The sequence below is a fragment of the Podarcis liolepis genome, assembly GCF_965112155.1.
Source record: "Podarcis liolepis genome assembly, chromosome: 4".
Classification (NCBI taxonomy): domain Eukaryota; kingdom Metazoa; phylum Chordata; class Lepidosauria; order Squamata; family Lacertidae; genus Podarcis; species Podarcis liolepis.
This window is the reverse complement of record NC_139558.1, coordinates 91,639,627-91,659,654: the sequence shown is the minus strand read 5'-3', so window position 1 is coordinate 91,659,654 and position 20,028 is coordinate 91,639,627. Positions and strand designations below refer to the sequence as shown.

The following is a 20,028-nucleotide window of genomic DNA, read 5'->3' as shown; positions in this document are numbered from 1 at the left end:
CCTTCGACCAAATTACAATGCTGTAGTACTTTCCTTGGAAAAATGACGCTTTGGCGAGTGATGACAGGAAAGCAACGGCAGGGTGGATTCTGTAATATCGCAGGAAACAAATCCTGGTGTTCAGTTACAATTTTGGATGGCTACTGACAATTTCACGAGGACAACAGGATTGTGATCATGAGTCAGTGGCGTAGCGTGGGTTGTCAGCACCCAGGGCAAGGCAAGTAATTTGCCCCCCCAACCCGTGGATTTGCGCCCCCTAACCCTAACCCCCAGATGTTGCGCCCGGTGCGGCTGGCCCCCCCTGCACCCCCCACGCTACGCCACTGTCGTGAGTGGTTTTAAAATGCTTGCGATATTGTGCCCTCTTCTCTGCTCACAATTACTTCCCTCCAAATTGCTGCCTCTAACAATCCTCCCCTCCACCACCACCACCCCTGCTTGCAAAACCCCAGTGCAAGCAAAACAAACATTCGGCAGCTGCTACACCTGCAATGGCAGTCACCTTTCAAGAAGCAGCACCTCCAGCTTGAAAAACTGGGTGATGTTGTAAGCCAGTATGTTCTCATTTAACCTACCGAAACAGTGGCTTCTGCAGGCATAGAGAGGTATCAGGGCACACAGTTTTTCACTGCAAAGCGAACAGTTGCACAAACTCCTGTTGTTGTTTTTTAACATGGTCATAAAGAAATGGAAAATGCGGATGACATGAGGGTCGTGCTCACATTGGCCATGTGAAATTCACCCAGAGGTGCCGTGTTATTGGAACCAATTGCTTGCAAATGTAACCAGCCCATGGGCAACCAATCTCTGCACAGCTGGCATATAGACATATGCACAACATAGGCTAACTGATCATTATAAAGGTAAAGGTAAAGGGACCCCTGACCATTAGGTCCAGTCGTGGCCGACTCTGGGGTTGTGGCGCTCATCTCACTTTATTGACTGAGGGAGCCAGCATACAGCTTCCGGGCCGTTTACCTTTCCGTCGGAGCGGTACCTATTTATCTACTTGCACTTTGATGTGCTTTTGAACTGCTAGGTTGGCAGGAGCAGGTATTGAGGAACGGGAGCTCACTACGTCATGGGGATTCGAACTGCCGACCTTCTAATCAGCAAGTCCTAGGCTCTGTGGTTTAACCCACAGCAATAATCCCATAAGATCATCCCAGGGCTTCTGTGCTTCTCCCCATTGCGTCTATTTTCTTCTGTCTCTAGTGGCTTCTTCCCAGGAGTTTCGGGAGAGCACTGCACAGCATCCCTAATCACACACGCAGTTGTGAGTGCACACCATGACATTCTCACCGGAAGAGGCTGCCGAGAGGCAACATACCACTAGGATTATTAATGCCAGGGCTGGGGTATTCACCCTCTCCAGATCAAGGCTGCATCGCTCAGAGTTCAAACAACCCTCTTCCTTGCAACGGGGTGGGTGGGTGAGAATGACAAATTGGACAGTGGAATTATCATGATGCAATCTTCCCCAAAGGGACATCTGGGGCCAGCGATGCCCTGCGACAGATTGAAGATGCATCGCTCCATTTGTCGACAGAGGCAGGCTTGCCTTCTCATTTTCATGCCCAAGTTCTGTGCCCAAAGGGAGGAGGGCAGACGAGGATCAGAAGACTGGCGCAATGACCTTGCAATGACAGAATTTTAATGCGCGGCCCGTGCGACTGAAGCAATGCAGCAGCAGCCTGCCAGCCTGCTCCTCTCTCTCTCTCTCTCTCTCTCTCTCTCTCTCTCTCTCTCTCTCTCTCTCTCTGCCTCTCATTCTCCTCCTTGTGCTCCAACGTACACCAGACATTTATGTAACTCCACTTCTCGCCTTCCAACTTGTCCTTACCTGGGGTCAGCAAACAAATAGCCCAATATTTATTTATCAAACCGTCAGGTCCGTTTACACTCAGAGAACTGCTTTACATAACTGGCGACAAAGGAGTTAAGAAGGCAGTGACATTCAAAAGCCAAATGCAGATGCTTAATGCAGGCAGGCACAGCATGTTGGCATCAGTCATGTTCTTTCCCAGATAGATATTCACCTCACACCCAGCCCAGCAAAGTGTGCACCAGTCGATGCAACACAGAGGCACGTCATGATGCTCATTCAGTCCCCATTGAGCGTGATGAGATGTGCATGTGAAGACTTATCAGTAGCTGCTAACCCTGGTGGTTGTGTTTTACCTCCATTGTTGGAGGCAGTGTGTTTCTGAATGCCAGTTTCTGGGAACAACAGGAGGACAAAGTTCTGTTGTGCTTAGGCGCTGCTTATGGGCTTTTCACTGGCTCTCCAGAGTGGAGTTCTTTCCATCCTGTTGGTCCAGTCCTTGGTCTTGGTGCTACCACAGGTAAGGTTGGTCCAGGAGATGGGATCAATGAACATAAGTTCATAAGATGAGTCTGCTGGATCAGGGCCGTGTATAAGGTAAAGGGAAAAGGGACCACTGACCATTAGGTCCAGTCGTGGCTGACTCTGGGGTTGCAGCGCTCATCTCGCTTTACTGGCCGAGGGAGCCGGCATACAGCTTCTGGGTCATGTGGCCAGCATGACTAAGCCGCTTCTGGCAAACCAGAGCAGCACACAAAAAAAGGTACCTTCCCGCCGGAGTGGTACCTATTTCTCTACTTGCACTTTGACATGCTTTCGAACTGCTAGGTTGGCAGGAGCAGGGACCGAGCAACGGGAGCTCACCCTGTTGCGGGGATTCGAACTGCCAACCTTCTGATCGGCAAGTCCTAGGCTCTGTGGTTTAACCCACAGCGCCACCCGCATTCCTTAGGGCCGTGTTTAGTTAGCCCCAAAATGGAAAACAAGCGAGGTCCCAACCAAAGAAGAATGGCAACTTAAACTATTGGAATATGCACAGCTTGCGGATCTAACTTATAGAATAAGAGAACAGGAAGAACATTCGTTTAAAGAAGATTGGAAAATGTTTATTGAATATATGGGGTGATAACTGTGTACACTTGGAAATGCTGGCAGCATTAAGATAAATTCAACAGTGTAAATAAGTTTGATGGAAGTAACAATGGAATTACTGAATGGTTTAGTTTATATAAAATATGTAGGGATTTATGTTATGCAAAATGAACCACAGAAAGAGAAGAAGGGAAGTCATTGATTCTCACAGTGCCCAACCAGATGCAACAGTCCTCTTCCCATAATTTTCAGCAACTGATATAGTAAGGTATACTGTCTCTGACAGTGGAGGTACTACATAGCCATCTTGGTGAGCAGCAACTGAGAACCTTATCCTCCAACCTCCATTTATAGAATTAGAGTTGGAAAGGACCCTGGGGATCATTCTAGTGCAAACCCCTGCAATGCAGGAATATGAAGCTGTCTAATATGGTGATCAAACCTGCAACCTTGGCATTATCAACACCACGCTCTAACCAATTGAGCTAGGTTTTAGCCATCCACATTGATTTGCATCAGTATATATCGTGGCTGCGGATGCCATACAGTGTGAAGAAATACCTCTCTTGGAAAGTCAGGGATTCAGAACTCTTTTGAAGAACCGAAGTGAGGTCAGACAACTCGTGGTAGGTGTCTGTTCAAAGCACTGGTTGCTCTGTTAAAAATCACATCCTCCCCCTCTTTTATTTCTTACACAAGCACAGATGATAAATCAGGAGGCGTCTCTTCCCGTTCAGCAGTATATTGATCAATATTAACATCCTCCCATACCTTCCCAACTTCCTGAATTCTTCTGTGGCTTCTTCTGTCATTTGATAAATGTGTTATGACACAATTTACCTGCAGCTCCAGGGCTTCTCCACCCAGCAGGAATAATACAAATCACCAGACAAAAGGTGTAGATTTAAGAACTAGAGGTGGGAAGTTGTTTTTTGCAACAGGAACACTGGAATGTAATTACATTTCCCCCAATATTGGTGGAATCTACAAAGCTTTAAATATCATTGCATGCACAGAACAAGCAGTTCTGTGCAACGACGCTTGCATTTATCAATGTGTTAAAAAATGCATGCAAAAAATTATCAAAGAGATCCCCCCTGAAATTATCATAAGGTGGGGACACATCATCATCATCATCATCATCATCATCATTATTATTATTATTATTATTATTATTATTATTATTATTTGCTTACCTTACTTTTGAAATGGCCAAGGGGTGTTTGTCAGCATCCTATATTCTCTCCTATATATCATCTCATCACTTCAGCCTTCCCGGGTGCCCCATGTAGTGTATTCATTCATTTATTGAACTTAAATCCCACTTTTATCTCCAAGGAGCTCAAAGTGGGGTACATAGCTCTCCTCTCCCTCATTGAATCCCCATAACAACACTGTGAGGCAAGTTAGCTTCAGAATCACCAACAGGCCCAGGGTCACCTAGGGAGCTGCATGGCCAAGTGGGGATTTGCACCCTGGCCTCCCAGGTCCTTCTCTGATATTCAAACCACTGCACCCAACTGGCTAACTTTAATAATGCTGCACATGTTCAGTAGGAAAGCGACCCTTATGGGCAAACAGCTTATATGACCTCATCGGGGGGATGCGTGTGGCGCTGTGGTCTAAACCACTGAGCCTCTTGGGCTTGCCGATCAGAAGGTTGGCAGTTCAGATCCGCACAACGGAGAGAGCTCCTGTTGCTCAGTCCCAGCTTCTGCCAACCTAGCAGTTTGAAAGCACACCAGTGCAAGTAGATAAATAGGTACCACTGTGGCAGGAAGGTAAACAGTATTTCCGTGCACTCTGGTTTCCGTCACAGTGTCCCGTTGCGCCAGAAGCGGTTTAGTCATGCTGGACACATGACCCGGAAAGCTGTCTGTGGACAAACACCAGCTCCCTCGGCCTGAAAGTGAGATGAGCACCTCACCTCATAGTCACCTTTGACTGGACTCCAGGGCTCCTTTACATTTTTTACCTTTACCTCATCACAGTTGGGGTGGTGCTTGTTTTCTCCTTTCTGCAGCCCCTGAACACTTTGAAACAGGATGGAGGTGACACTATTGTGTATATGCATTTGAAATGATGTGTGTCATTCCTCAAAACGGTTAAGTTTCTGTCTCTTTATAGTGTTTCTGTGTTTTATAAGGGCTTGCAATTACTTTTCCTGGAACAGCACAATGGAAACAAGGTCTTGGGGAAGACCCTGCCAGGGCCAGTTTAAGAGACAGAACTTGGGTGAGGGGACCGTGCTCCTGTGTTAACTGTTAGGTTGCAATTTTTGCGATTGCGATTTAATTTGCATTATGTATGAAAACCCTCGCATAGGGACCCACTGGAAATCCCTTTGCTAGGGTCTTCCTTCCCCTCGAGGTGCCCGCCTTGGCAGTTTCAGCCATTGATATTGATCCTTATCAGTGGATCTGTTGTGATACAGGTGAACATTCAAACCGCAGGAGACATGGAAAAGCATAATGTGTACAGAGGTATTCAGTCTCGTGGAGCGCAGAATAAACAGAGTATTGGAGTGAGTGTCTGCATATATAGCAGGTATGATCTGTTCCCTACAAACTATATGCAGGAGGGGGATACCCCATGGACCTTGCAGAACCTTTCCCCTCTGCTATTAATCCTGAACTTTGCTCAAAGCCTTTCCGTTTCAAAATCGCTTTATTTATTTGCCAGCGCAGAGCAGCATTTTGCTTCCAATACATTTCCCGCCCCCCTCAGCCTGATTAATCTAGTGCCCCTTTCTAGGGCTTGCTGCCCTGAGATGGAGAAACTCTAAATAATGCACAGATTGATCTTAAAGCCAGCCATATAAGCCACGCTATGCGTCTCTAATCGCCTTCAGCTAATTCAGGCCCTCTGTAAAGATGAACGGCCAACTCTTAAGATATTTTGGCTTTTGTGCTAGAGCGTATTTTGTTTTGTTTCTTTGCCTTTCTAGAGTTTTAAATAGTTATAAATTACACACACACACAAAAATGCACAGACGAAAGACTTTGGCTACTCTTTGGTATGCGACATCAGGCTAATTCCACTGCTCGCTTTCGAAGTCTTTTCAATTGCACTCAGGCCTTCCAAACAGTCCCTATGAAGCCCCGGGGGCTTTCAGCTGAAGGACTCTTTGTTGTATTCAAACCTCGTCCCATAGGGGTTGCTGCTGTTGCTCAGTTTGTGGAGGGCTTTCGAGATTCCACTGGGTCCGCAGCAGAAAACGCCAACTGTCTTCCTGTGGAGATCAAAAACAGGGTCACCCAACTCATCCATGATAGCTCAATACATTTGTATGCCTGAAGCAGAGCCCAGATTCCCTCTCCTCCCCCAGCTTGAAGACCTTAAAAAAAGAGGTCAGGAACCATTTTGGCCCAGAGTGGTCCAGATCCTGATCTCCTCACACCATTGGCCAACTTTGACAGGTGGGTTTTGCTTGACAAAACTAATTTCATTGGCTTGTATCCAATGTAGTGCTAGATAACTCCTTCCATCAGAGCAAGGATTTCCACTTGCACAAATTATTATGATAGTGTCAGAGCTGCTTCCAGATCCGAGCTCACAGAGGATCACGCTAGCCAGCGTTCACTGTATAAAAGTCTTTATTGATTTACAGTTTCCATTTCCAAGCTGCAGCGCGCAACTCTACGTCTTATAAGCTAGACCGGCGAAGCTCCGTCTGAGTCCCCGCCTCCTGTACACCAACTTAATACCCTAGCCTTACTCCACCTTTTCCTCCTGACCGTTCTTCTCTGGGTCCCTCTGCCCCCCGTGGTCTCTTCCTTCCGGGACTCTTCTGACGCTGACCCCCCGGACCCTTCTGTCTCCTTGCGGCGGGCTTTAGGACCTGGCTCCCTTTCCGGGCTGCTTACTGTGCCGCCTTCCTGTGCATTTGAACTTGGCGCGCGCGCCCAACCTCCCACTTTCCGTTTGACCGTTTCTTCTCTCTCCGATGGAGGTGTGGCCACTCCTGACTCATGTCCTCCCCCCTGCGGCGAGCCGCCTGATCCCGATGCCTGGCGCCCTTCCTCCCCACTGCGCTCTGTTGGGGATGTTGGCCCCGATTTCCAACTGCTGCTCTCTGAACCCCCTTTTGTCCCTTCTTCCTGGGGTGTCCCCCTAAGCTCCCCCCTTGCTCTGGTCACTGGCGCTCCTTTCTGTGAATCTTCCGATTCACTGGAAAGACTCGGAGATCTCGGGTCGTCGTCATCGCTCATCTTTCCTTCGGACTCCTCCCCTTCACTCTCTGTTTCCTCCCTTGCCCTCGCCTCTGCTCCTGAACCCCTGACAGATAATAATAATAATAATAATTTATTATTTATACCCCGCCCATCTGGCTGAGTTTCCCCAGTCACTCTGGGCGGCTCCCAATCAGTGTTAAAAACAGTACAGCGTTACATATTAAAAACTTCCCTGAACAGGGCTGCCTTAAGATGTCTTCTGAATGTCAGGTAATTATTTATCTCTTTGACATCTGATGGGAGGGCGTTCCACAAGGCGGGCGCCACTACCGAGAAGGCCCTCTGTCTGGTTCCCTGTAGCCTCACTTCTCGCAATGAGGGAACCGCCAGAAGGCCCTCGGCGCTGGATCTCAGTGTCCGGGCTGAACGATGGGGGTAGAGACGCTCCTTCTGATATACTGGACCGAGGCCGTTTAGGGCTTTAAAGGTCAGCACCAACACTTTGAATCATGCTCGGAAACGTACTGGGAGCCAATGCAGATCTCTCAGAACCGGTGTTATGAGTGAAATGGAACTTGCCCATCTCCTCCTCCTGTGTGCCCCCTAAATCTGTTTTGGGTTCCCCCCAACCAGCCCTCCAGAGCAGAGATTTAAGAAGGCATGGGGCACATGGTGGGAGAGGTATAAATACATTATTATTATTATTATTACAGTCATACCTTGGAAGTCTAACGGAATCCGTTCCAGATGTCCGTTCGACTTCCAAAACATTCGGAAACCAAAGCATGGCTTCTGTTTGGCTGCAGTAAACTCCTGCAGTCAATTTGAAGCTGTGGAAGCCCCATCGGATGTTCGGCTTCTAAAAGAATGTTCAAAAACCGGAACATTCACTTCCAGGTTTTGATTGTTTGGGAGCCGATTTGTTTGGGAGCCAAGGCATTTGAGATCCAAAGTACGACTGTATTTTATTTTATTTTATTTAATAAAAAATCTGATTCCCTTTTCTGCACATTTCCCTTCCCTGTCATCTCTTTTGCGGTGCAGTGATCAGGACCGTGCCCACTATTCCAAGTGATAGGCCTAACTTTATTTTCTTCTTTCCTAACAATCTCTAGCATGAAATCCACCTTTCTCACAGGTACTGCATACTGAATCAAAGTTTTCACCGAGTTATCCCACCGCAGCCCCCAAATCTCTTATCTCAGCTCAGAGGGTCTGTTTTTAAGACGAGAGCAGGTGGCTGTCACACTTCACCAAACCTGTCCAGACAGACCTCTATGGGGCCGATGGCAGGATGCACAAATTCGCTGGCATCTGTCCATCTTCGTAAGGAACGAGGCTTTCAGTCTCCCAAGGGGAGGCTGTAATTAGTTTAATTGGTCTGGTGCCCAAAGAAGCTGATCCCGGATTGACAGGACCCACCAAGGGTCTCCCACCTATAATCTCCCGTGGGAAAGTCACAATTAACCATTCTTTCAACACTGCCAGGGCCACTTCATATGTGACGACCCAGATATTTATGATGCCAGATGTTCTAATCACTTCCCAGGCATTAATGTAATTTTTCAAAGAAGACTAAAAAACAACAACAAAAAACTCACCAACATCCTATTTTGCAAATTAATTCTACCTAAAGTTGCAGACTGATTAGTGAGCTTTGGAATTACAGTTTGTGTTTCTTTCTGTTGTTATATTTTGCTGAATGCTTCAATAAAGGTGGTTGGCTTTTGTTTTGTTTTTAAAGGTTTGGAAGCACCTTATAGCTCTTGTTCTTTGCCAAAGTTCTGAGTTGTCCTATATCAACATTATTCAGCCATCTGAGAGACCCTAGAGGGGTTTATCAATCATCCCCTCTTCCCAGGGAACTCTCTGAGAATTGTAGCTCTCCAAAGGAAATAGGGTTCTCACTGTCGACATGCGGAGGGCAGGGAGGCCAGCTGGCTAGCCCCAGCTGGGCTGTCTCCTTCCAGCCATCCCGCTAAGAAGACCATCGGCCTCTGCTCCGATGTAAATCAGAGACCCGGGCTTCAAAGCCAGGGCACACTATCAGCAGATCTCACTGCGCACACAGAATAGGCCTGAGGCTTGTCAAAGCATACTACAACTACAGATTTATCAATCATAAATCAGGACAAAGAAACATGTCTCTCTCTTCGTCTTTTCAGAGAGAATAGGAAAAGCAAAAGCTATAAACACAATGGAAGTTCCCAGCAAACTGTGCTGGAATGTAAACAGACATGTGACGCAACAGTTCCACACGTCTGCTCATTGAGGTGGAATAGAAATCTCAACACTCACAACAACTCTCTGTGTCCTGAACAAGCTACAGCTCCCAGAATGCTTTGAGGGAAGTAGCGGCTGATTAAAGTGGTACCACAGTGATTTAAATGTGAGTGTGGCCTAGCTCCATAGTGACTGGCAATGGCTCTCCACACCTTCAGACCGTTATCACTACTAGCCTAATCTACAGATGGCAGGGATTAAATGAAAGATCTTCTACACACAAAGCAGACACTATGGCTCTACAACAATTGTTGCTTTGAGATTCTTCCTGTCGTGATAGCTGCCCCATAACAACATCGTACCAATGAAGTTCAAGCATATCAACTTAGGTGCTATCTACTAAACAAGACTCTTGGTTCATCTAATCCAAAATTGTCTCCTCTGATTAGCAGCCAGGGATGGGGGAGGAAGCTGATTCAGTCTGCATTTAAAGGAGAATCTATCAGTTTTGTGTTTTCCGAAACAACACGTGAATCGAAGCACAACTATCCTTTGAAATTCACTCTTGCCCAGATTTCACAACCAAGTTCTCCAACCAGACGTTCACAAAAATACCTGCGTCAGGAGAAAGTGCGCCTAAAAACGAAGATAGTACTAAATTAACACCAAAAAATGCATTATATGTGTACTTTAGCCAAATCCGTGTATGAACATGTGTTTGTTGGGCAAAATCTCTGCTAAAAAGAGATGAATGCTCGTGAGGATTTTTTAAATAATAATAATAATAATAATAATAATAATAATAATAATAATCACAAATTGCTGCAGGAAATGCAGATTACTGAATTAAGAGTGAAATAATGAGGAACTGAGATTAACAGACCCGTCCATTCCTATGGTCAGGCAAGGCCTTTCCTTCCTAGCAGCCCATGCTCCTATTATCTTGAAAAGCAAAACTGTGCCTTGGACATTCTGATTGCAATGCATCCAATATACTAATAAGCCAACTCATTCTCCAAGGGCTGTTCCTTAGATAACCCAAATGTTGCTACTGACACAAGAGAGAGGTCTTTCCAGGCTCGTGGGAACCCCACCGTTTGCAGAGGTACCGTATTTTTTGCTCTGTAAGACTCACTTTTTCCCTCCTAAAAAGTAAGGGGAAATGTATGTGTGTCCTATGGAGCGAATGCAAGCTGCACAGCTATCCCAGAAGCCAGAACAGAAGAGGGATTGCTGCTTTCACTGCGCAGCAATCCCTCTTGCTGTTCTGGCTTCTGAGATTCAGAATATTTTTTTTCTTGTTTTCCTCCTCCAAAAACTAGGTGCGTCTTGTGGTCTGGTGCGTCTTATAGAGCGAAAAATACGGTACCTTGAATGTTAAAAGTGCTTGCTAGCTTGTCGCCAGTAGATGGCACACTTTTGCTCAGCATTGTTCAAATGAAGAACGAAGATGTAAAGCCCTGCTAAAATCATGAAGGCATCAGAAGGGAAAGGCTGTGAAAGTTCGTACCACATTCCATTTGCTGGTTCTGACGGAGTCGCCAGATTCTTCGTTCCTTGTGATGCAATGTGGCAAGAATTTATCCCAAGGGAGCTGTGGACAGGGATCTGTTGTACAACGAGCTAGCTGGGTTCTTAGAGGTGCTTGAACTGCGGTCCCTACATCCTTAAAAGTGTTACATTTTTGTGCCGACGAAAGAGACAAGAAGAGGTGTACATCAAGGAGGAGATGAAATCTTCTGGTGAAATTGATTGGTAGCAGATTCAGGGCGGGCAAAACAAATCACCTCTTAAAACACCGCACAATGGACCTGTGGAACTCCTTGCCACAAGATGGGATGGTGGCCAATAGCTTAGGTGGCTTTTAAAGGGGATTGGGCAAATCCACTGAGATAGGAACAGGTCAAGTGGCTTTTAGTTGACTCCAGGTTCAGAAGAAGGATGCAACTGAGCCCTAGTTACTATGAGGTCAACAGCAGAGAAAGGCATTAACAGTGGGTGTCCCAGAACCATCTTTTTTTGCCATTGTTTGCAACAAAGCACTGTCTGAGCTTGGTCTTTGCTCTGGCCCCCCAGGGCTGCTCGTATATTCCCATGCAGGGTCTATGTGTGCTTCTAGGAACAGACAATTTAGCAGCCCTCTGTCATTGCCGCTCTAAGCTGGAAGTGGGAGACTTCTAGAGTGCCAATAACATCAGAGGCAGCCATGATGCCCTCAATAATAATAATAATAATAATAATAATAATAATAATAATAATAATAATAATTTACCATTTATACCCCACTCATCTGGCTAAGTTTCCCCAGCCACTCTTGATGGCTCGCAATCGAGTGTTAAAAACAATACAGCATTAAATATTAAAAACTTCCCTAAACAGGGCTGCCTTCAGATGTCTTTTAAAGATAGGATAGCTGCTTATTTCTTTCACATCTGAAGGGAGGGTGTTCCACAGGGCGGGTGCCACTACCGAGAAGGCCCTATGTCTGGTTCCCTCACTTCTCGCAATGAGGGAGCCGCCAGAAGACCCTCGGTGCTGGATCTCAGTGTCCGGGCTGAACGATGGGGGTGGAGACGCTCCTTCAGGTATACAGGACCAAGGCCGTTTAGGGCTTTAAAGGCCATACATTCTGGACTAAAAAAAAGTCCCATCAGCCCCAGCCAGCATGGCCGTTGGTGAGGTCACATGGGAGCTCTAGTCCACAGGATGCTACTCTGTTGCATACAGGTAAGCAGCCCCTTTTTCTACAGCCCTAAATGTTGAAGGTGGATGATTTCCATTGAGACCGTGGGGTGGGGTGCAAGGCTTTCAATATGGCACCCGTCCCTTGCTACAATCTCAATCCTTACTGCCCACCTGCCCAACTCGGAAGGAGGAGAGGGAAAGACAGGGATCGTGTTATTTGGAAAGGAAAGTGTTAAAGCAGTTGATTCCTAGAGAGCAGAGATGGGCTGCAGAGAAAGTGCTAGTACAAGCTATACAGGTCACAAAGGGCCAAACAACCTACTGAACAGCTGTGCAAGGGAACATTTGCCCTTCGAGAATTGTGCCGCTGTTCCATTGTGTTGAAACAAGTTGGATTTCCTAAGTTTTAGGGGCAGGAAGGGAAGCTGAACAGTAAGAAGACGGGAGGGAGGGCATTTTGACCACAGCACCATGCAGATACGCTGTAAAAGTGAGTGATCAAAATGGTTTTTCTACAGTAAAAACTCAGTTTAGAAGCAGCGGCTATCTTCAGAATTTTCATTAAGGCAAAAGTATTTCTTGAAAAGAAAAATAGCACTTTTTCTTTCTTTCTTCGGTATATTATTATTATTATTATTATTATTATTATTATTATTATTATTCCACCCTTCATCATTAAGATCTCAGGGCACTTCACAGAATAAAGTACAGGATAAAAACAAGTAAATAATTATAAAACAAAACAGCAAAACAATATCCCCCCTTCACACAGACACATTTAAAAGGCTGTAGAATATTAACCAGCCAAAGACCTGGTTGAAGAGGAATCTCTTTGCCTGGTGCCTAAAAATATATAAGGAAGGTGCCAGATGATCTTCACCTGGGGAGAGCATTCCACAACAGGGAGCCACCACAGAGAAGGCCCGTTCTTGTGTTGCCACCCTCCGGACCTCTCATGGAGGTGGCATACAAAGAAGGGCCTCAGATTATGAATGGTTTATATGGGGAGAAGGGATGTGGGTGGCTCTGTGGTCTAAACCACTGAGACTCTTGAGCTTGCTGATCAGAAGGTCGGTGGTTCAAATCCCTGCGACGGGGTGAGCTCCTGTTTCTCTGTCCCAGCTCCTGCCAACCTAGCAGTTTGAAAGCACGCCAGCGCAAGTAGATAAATAGGTACCGCTGCGGTGGGAAGGTAAATGCATTGTGTGCTCTGCACTCATCACGGTCCTTCGTGTGCCAGTAGCGGTTTAGTCATGCTGGCCACAAGACCCGGAAAGCTGTCTGTGGACAAATGCCGGCTCCCTCGGCCTGAAAGCGAGATGAGTGCCGCAACGCCATAGTCACCTTTGACTGGACGTAACCATCCAGGGGTCCTTTACCTTTGACCTTTTATGTGGGGAGAGGCAGTCCTTGAGGTGTTGCAGTCCTGAGCTGTTAAAATAGAGGACAGCACTGTTGGCCAGGGAAAATATGGCCAGATCGCTTAGCAGTCCTCCGGTGCAAGCCCTACTGAAATCAATGGGAGGCTTGTGCAGGGGATATTCCCTGTGCAATGCACCCTAAAATGATTTGGGACAAACCATCTGGCAGCGCAGAACCAACCCGTATTGCCAGACAAGGCATTTCAATATGGAAGAATGGAGCAAGACACCAAATCTCTGTGCATGTTATGAAAATGTATAAAGCTCCCACCGTCCCCAGCAGTTCTCCGGAAGACGAACTGTTCCGATTGTGGAAACTGACAGTCCTTTTGTTAAAGCCCCATTTCTCAGATGCGACAGATTTGATAACGCCAAACCATCAGGCGCTTGGGCGCATTAAGTCATTTCCATACAAATACAGTTTATTAAACTTGCCCAATTCCCTTTCTCCGAGATACTGCGGAAGCCGGGTTAGGAATCTCACTTACTGTCGGTTGCACTTGGCGATTTCATTAAACAGGAGTTTCCAGCGAGGCCGACCAATCAAAAGCCGGCGGTTCAGCACTTGGTATTTCTCGCCAATTATTTTCTGCAAGAAACAAGACATCCCCTTTGGTGCGCCTCGCATGACGGCTGCAGATCAATCACCGGCCACTTTGCACGTCAGCCTTGTGCATATAAGAGCGGCCTGGTAGGCTGCTCGATCCATTGCAAGCGCCTGCTCTGGCATGGCTGGATTTGCAAGTGTGCATCTGTGCATGCGAAAGGATTGCTATGGGAAGTCTACAGGGTACCAGCGCCCCTGTGCCCTGGCAGGGCCTACTGCAGAAACCTGCCCTGGGACCCACCCTCTAACTAACAGCCTCTGGCCCCATAATGGAATAAGAATCTGACACTTTTATGAATTTCAATAGGGACAAATATAAGGTTTGACACTCAGGCAGGAAGAACCAGTTGCACAGTTATAAGATGGGGGACACCTGGCTTGCCAGAAGTGCACGTGAAAAGGATCTAGGGGTCTTAGTGGACCACAGGCTTAACATGAGTCAACAGTGTGATGCAGCAGCAAACATAGCTAATGCTATTCTAGGCTGCATCAACAGAGCTCTAGTGTCCAGATCAAGGGAAAGCGTGTTCTCCTTCATGGAGAGCACGTGTTGCGGTGGGGTCTGCTGAGCCACCCCTCTGTTACCAGGTAGGGTCTCTAAAGATGGCCTGTGGCAGTGATTGGTTCACTGGGTTGCTGGGGTAAAAGTTATGTTGCAATTTTGGTGGGAGGGGTAAAATGTTTAAATACTCTGCACACAGCCTGGAGCTTTCTCTTTGCTGTGTGCAACGGATCACCCGCCCACCCGCCCTTGAGCAAGGGGTTGTTGCATTGACCTTGCTATGCCTGTCATGGGGTCGTCCGCCTTGGAGCAGGGGCCTGGTAGGAATTTTGTCCATCTGGCAGATTGGCTGGGCCATTTGGTTTTGCCTACTGCGTAGCAAATCGTCACAACTTGTAAGGTTGCGGTTAGGCATTGGTTATAAATTGGTGGAGGAGGGGTTAGGATAGGCTGGGCCTGCCCCTCCATGGTTGCTGCAGAAAGGGAATTCCGTTAAAGGAATCCTGGGGCTTGCCATCTTTTTGTCCAATCCCTGGAATGGGACTAGGGCCGGCAAGCCTTCGGGGAGCAGGCGGGTGAGAGGTGAGGGTCTGTGACTCAGCTCCATTTCTCCCCGACTTGCTTTCCCCCGCACTGTCTTTCGGTGGTGCCCGGAAGTCAGTTCTGTCCCCAGGCGGGGGGACAGATAGTCTTAACCGATGCCTAAACAACCACTCACGGTTTTGTATTTAAATAAAGTTGTGGCCAAAATTATGCCAAAAACCTTAAACAAAAATTAAGTGTGCATTGTGAGTTATTTGGGGGGTGGCTTGGGGACCTCGACACGCAATTAAAAGTACCACTCTATTCTGCCTTGGTCAGACGACAGTTGGAATACTGTGTCCAGTTCTTGGCACCACAATTTAAGGAGGATATCGACAAGCTGGAAGGTGTGCAGAGGAGGGCGACCAAGATGATCAAGGGTCTGGAAACCAAGCCTTATGAGTAACAGTTGAAGGATTTCCATTAGCAGACCATTCATTTTTGGACAGAGCGAAATGTGGTGTTAGTGATGGGTTGGGCTGGAAACTCTCGCCTCCCCAGTAGCAACAGATTATCCACAGTGTTCTAGCCCTGTGGCAAGAGTCTCTCTTATGACCAGATTAGTTTCCAGTTGTCTCCCCAAGGCCCCTCTGCAGCTGGGCATACCTGCATCCCATCTGTTCGACTGAGGTACAGTTGAATGTTTACAAAGTCTGGTCGATTTTCTTGCCAGAGCTGAAACAGGAAGAAAAAGGAGTAAAGTGTTTGTGCGGAGGGGAGACATTAAGTGAACTTGCGCATTTCCTCTTAAGCAGAAACAAAGATTCTCTTGCCAAATCCCCTGACAGAGACAAATATTTAACCCATCATGTCTCTGTGCCACATGTTGGGTGGTATTCAGTGAAGCTGGGCCAAAACGCCCTTGGACATTAAAGGTAAAGGGACCCCTGACCATTAGGTTCAGTCACGGATGACTCTGGGGTTGCGGCGCTCATCTCGCTTTATTGGCCGAGGGAGCCGGTGTACAGCTTCCGGGTCATGTGGCCAGCATGACTAAGCTGCTTCTGACGAACCAGAGCAGTGCACAGAAATGCCATTTACCTTCCCGCCGGAGCGGTACCTATTTATCTACTTGCACTTTGATGTGCTTTCAAACTGCTAGGTTGGCAGGAGCTGGGACCAAACAACATGAGCTCACCCCGTTGCGGGGATTCGAATCGCCGACCTTCTGATCGGCAAGTCCTAGGCTCAGTGGTTTAACCCACAGCGCCACCCGCGTCCCAGTTTAAGTTTAAATTCAAAGATTTGTTGAAATCTCATAAATGATAATGATGAATATGATGATAAGGATAATGACAGTACAGTGGTAGCTCGGTTTTTGAATGTCTCAGAAGCCAAACATTTTGAAAGCCGAACGCTGAAAACCCGGAAGTAAATGCTTCCATTTTCGAATGCGCCTCAGAAGTTGAACGGCTTACACAGAGTCTCTCCCCCCCCCCAATTTTCTCTGTTGTATTTGCAGCCAGCCCTCTGCGCCTCAGTTTTCAAACGTTTCGGAAGTTGAACGGTCTTCCAGAATGGATTTCGTTCGAAAACCAAGGTACCACTGAATTTTTTGTCCAAGTGTGTATGTGTGCATACACACATGCATGAACACACACCCTGTGCATGTTTGTATGTGTACACAGGAACTAAGCATGTTATGCATGTTGCTGTGTACACACACACTGCAAACCACCAGTGTCTGCATAGCTTTTCAAAATACATGCTTAATTGCCAAGTGTCACCTAAATTCAATACCCAACACTCAGCAGGCTACCCCAAGAACAAGCGTTCTTTCAAAGAAAGGGTTGAGGTTTCCTTCAAAACCAAGTCCAGGGAAATATTTTTTATTCGTCTTACCTTGTTATGCAGCTCGCAAAGCAGATCAGCAAACCAGCGGAACGACGCAATGTCCCTGCACACCCATACGAAGTACAGCCTTCTGAGCTTGTAGTGTTCCCAGCCGTCACTTTTATGCAAAGGCCACGTTTCAGGGAAGAAGGAAGAAATTGCTATTTCAGAAAGCTGCACCAGCTTTGAGAGGCATTGTGTTTATGGCACACAGTTTGAGTTGCTGCAGTTCAACCAGAGGATGGGCAGAACTAATATGGACAGCTCTGCATCTCGAATGGGACTTCCTTTCCTGACTCACCTGTGCATGCAGGAGACAGAGGCTATCTCTTGCAATGTTATGGGAAGCAGCCACTGATGATGAGGTTCGCTGCCAAGGAACGGCAGACCAGAAACCGCAAGGCAGTTGGGGTCTTGAGAGTGGCAGAACCAAAGCAGATGCAACAACAGTTGTGCATGACCACCCCATGTTCTCCTCCTCTCTTCCCTTCCCTCCATCCCCCTCTCTTTCACACTCTCTTCAAACTCGGGAGGTGCCGATTGGCCATCAACTTGGATGGCTTTAAAAGAGGACAAACTGATGGAGGGAGAGGACTGTTGATGGCTGTTCTCTGCCCTTCACAGCAATGTTTCTGAATACCACATGCCAGAAACCACAGGAGGGGAGAGTTTACAGGCTTTGATTTGACTTAGGGGAGAAGGAGTACCTCTGCTGAGGGAAATGTCGTGCTGCGAAAAGTGAGGTTACAGGGAACCAGGCGGAGGGCCTTCTTGGTGGTGGCGCCTGCCCTGTGGAACGCCCTCCCACCAGATGTCAGGGAAATAAACTACCTGACTTTTAGAAGACATCTGAAGGCAGCCCTATTTAGGGAAGTTTTAATGTTTAATAGGTATTTTAATAGTTATTGTTTAATAGGTATGTTAATATTCTGTTGGAAGCCACCCAGGGTATAAATGTATTATTATTATTATTATTATTATTATTATTATTATTATTATTATTATTATTAATGTTTGTTGCTTTATCGCATTTTTAATATTCTGTTGGGAGCCGGCCAGAGTGGCTGGGGAAACCCAGCCAGATGGGCAGGGTTTAAATAAATTATTATTATTATTATTATTATTATTATTATTATTATTATTATTATTATTATTATTATTGCTCCTTCTGTGGCCGTGTGTTCACCTTTGGTCCCCACCCTGCACTCAGCTCTCACCTGTGGCTCCTTTGCACCTGTTGCCTTCTGCACTGCCCCTCCTGAAAAGCCCTGTTTTGTTTTGTTTTAAAAAACCCTAACTCATAGTTTTGAAATTCTAGAGACAACCCCGTTGTTAGGGGACGTATCTAGGGGGGAAATTCTAGTAACTCTTGCAGCAGGTGGGAGAGAGGAAGGCTTTAGTGCAATGAGGCTTACATACAGCAGGGTGTTGAGGATCGACGCAAACGGAGTCACCCCGATGCCTCCAGCCACACAGAGGCTAACCTCGTAATGGAAGCACTCCTCAAAAGGACTTCCAAAGGGACCGTCCACATACAGCCTGCAGAAGGATGAGAAAAACACGGTTTTGAAAATTAACACCATCATCATCCTGTTCAAAAGATATCATAATATGTCTTAGGCAAACATGCCTGTTTCTCCCCCTGCTGCTGGGTCCTTCGCCAGCATCATCTGGGAGCCTCCCCTTCGCCTCTCACTCTGATGTCAGTTCCCTGACAACAGCTTTTTGCTTTTCTTTTTAGTCCTGACGACTGATTTCTGAAGACCTTATTTTCCTCTTGCAAATTAAAAAGCAAGCAGAACATCTTACAAACAGACCCAATTCTGTCCAAAAGAAATAAAAGGAGATTATAAACTCCTTGGGCGAAAAGGGTGCGTTTTTTCACCCCGGATGAGGAATTTGCTGCCTTTGCCTCTGAGACTGCTTCTTCCCTGGAGAAAAGAAATAAACATCTTTTTTTAAAAGAGCAGTAAAATATAATTCACCCATGCATATGAAAATAAAGTCTGAAGCAAATTGATTCAAGTGGGTTTTATGCAGGTCTCTTCGCTATAAGTTAGACATCGTACCTTAAAGTCGCTGAGATCTATAAAAGAAGGAAAACCTACCAATGAGTAGAAAGTTCTGCAGGCTCTCCTTTGCCTTGAAAGAAGACGTTCAAAGGAAACAATTTGTACACTCCATTAGTTTGTAGTAAAGCTGGAGCCAGCAGAAGTAAAATAGGAATAATGAGACAATCATGCTTTGGTGGAAGTGATGCAGGAAGCCTACGGAACCTACTGGGTGTCAAAAAATAACTACCCACCTTCTACCTTCATAGCAGACCTTTCCCATCCTGAAAGCATCATCTGTTACAATGTTGGAGATGGAGCAGAGAATTCCTTAGCTCACACCCAAGATTTCCATATACCTTCCAATGTTATGTACCATTCTGGAGAGACAGTAGCCAGGCAAGTAGGGTTTCAGCTGGTCTTAAAGGGCCCCAAAGCATGTGACAGAACAGAAGAGGCTCTGGTCTCACTGTGCATTAAAAAAAATATCATGCCACTTTATAAACAGTCATGGCTTCCCCCTAAAGAATTCTGGGAGGTCTGGTTTCTTAAGGGTGCTGAGAGCAATGAGAAGCTTCCTATTCCCCTCCCAGAACTACAATTCCCAGAGTTCCCTGGGGAGAGGGATTGACTGTCAAACCGCTCTGGACACAAGGTGTTAGAAAAGATTTCATTTAAACCACATCATAATTGGAATGTACCCTTGTTGTTGCTGTTTATTATGTTGATTCATTGCTTTCTCCTCCCCCAAAAAGTCTCAAAGTTGTAAAATATCAACCGGCTCTCCAGCCTTTTATAAAACCACGTACACAGAATAAACATAGAAATAGCTAAAGGAGCTCATCCAACCAAAGCAGGAATTAAATGGGGGAATCCTATCCCACCCCACAAAAGTGGACCACCAAATATGGATCACCAATCATAGTGAAATGCATTCTAAAAACCCCAAACCTGGGCAAACACAAATGCCTTCGCCTGGCACCTAAAAACTGACAGTATTGGTGCCAGGCATGTTTGCCTAAGACATAT

At 46.4% G+C, this 20,028-nt stretch overlaps 1 protein-coding gene across 5 annotated transcripts in view; it reads right to left on the bottom strand.

The window, feature by feature from the left end:
• Positions 1-5,568: 5,568 nt before the first annotated feature.
• The window catches only part of NOX4 (NADPH oxidase 4), a 106,640-nt gene continuing 92,180 nt past the window's right edge, over positions 5,569-20,028 (bottom strand). For all 5 annotated transcript variants that reach the window (XM_083499689.1, XM_083499687.1, XM_083499688.1 and 2 more), the window contains 5 exons: positions 18,368-18,487; positions 16,958-17,066; positions 15,722-15,790; positions 13,913-14,013; positions 5,569-6,152 (listed from right to left, as the gene is read on the bottom strand). In XM_083499689.1, the coding sequence (XP_083355815.1) occupies positions 6,032-6,152; positions 13,913-14,013; positions 15,722-15,790; positions 16,958-17,066; positions 18,368-18,487 (520 nt within the window). In that variant the 3' untranslated portion in view covers positions 5,569-6,031. The remainder of the gene's footprint in view (positions 6,153-13,912; positions 14,014-15,721; positions 15,791-16,957; positions 17,067-18,367; positions 18,488-20,028) is intronic.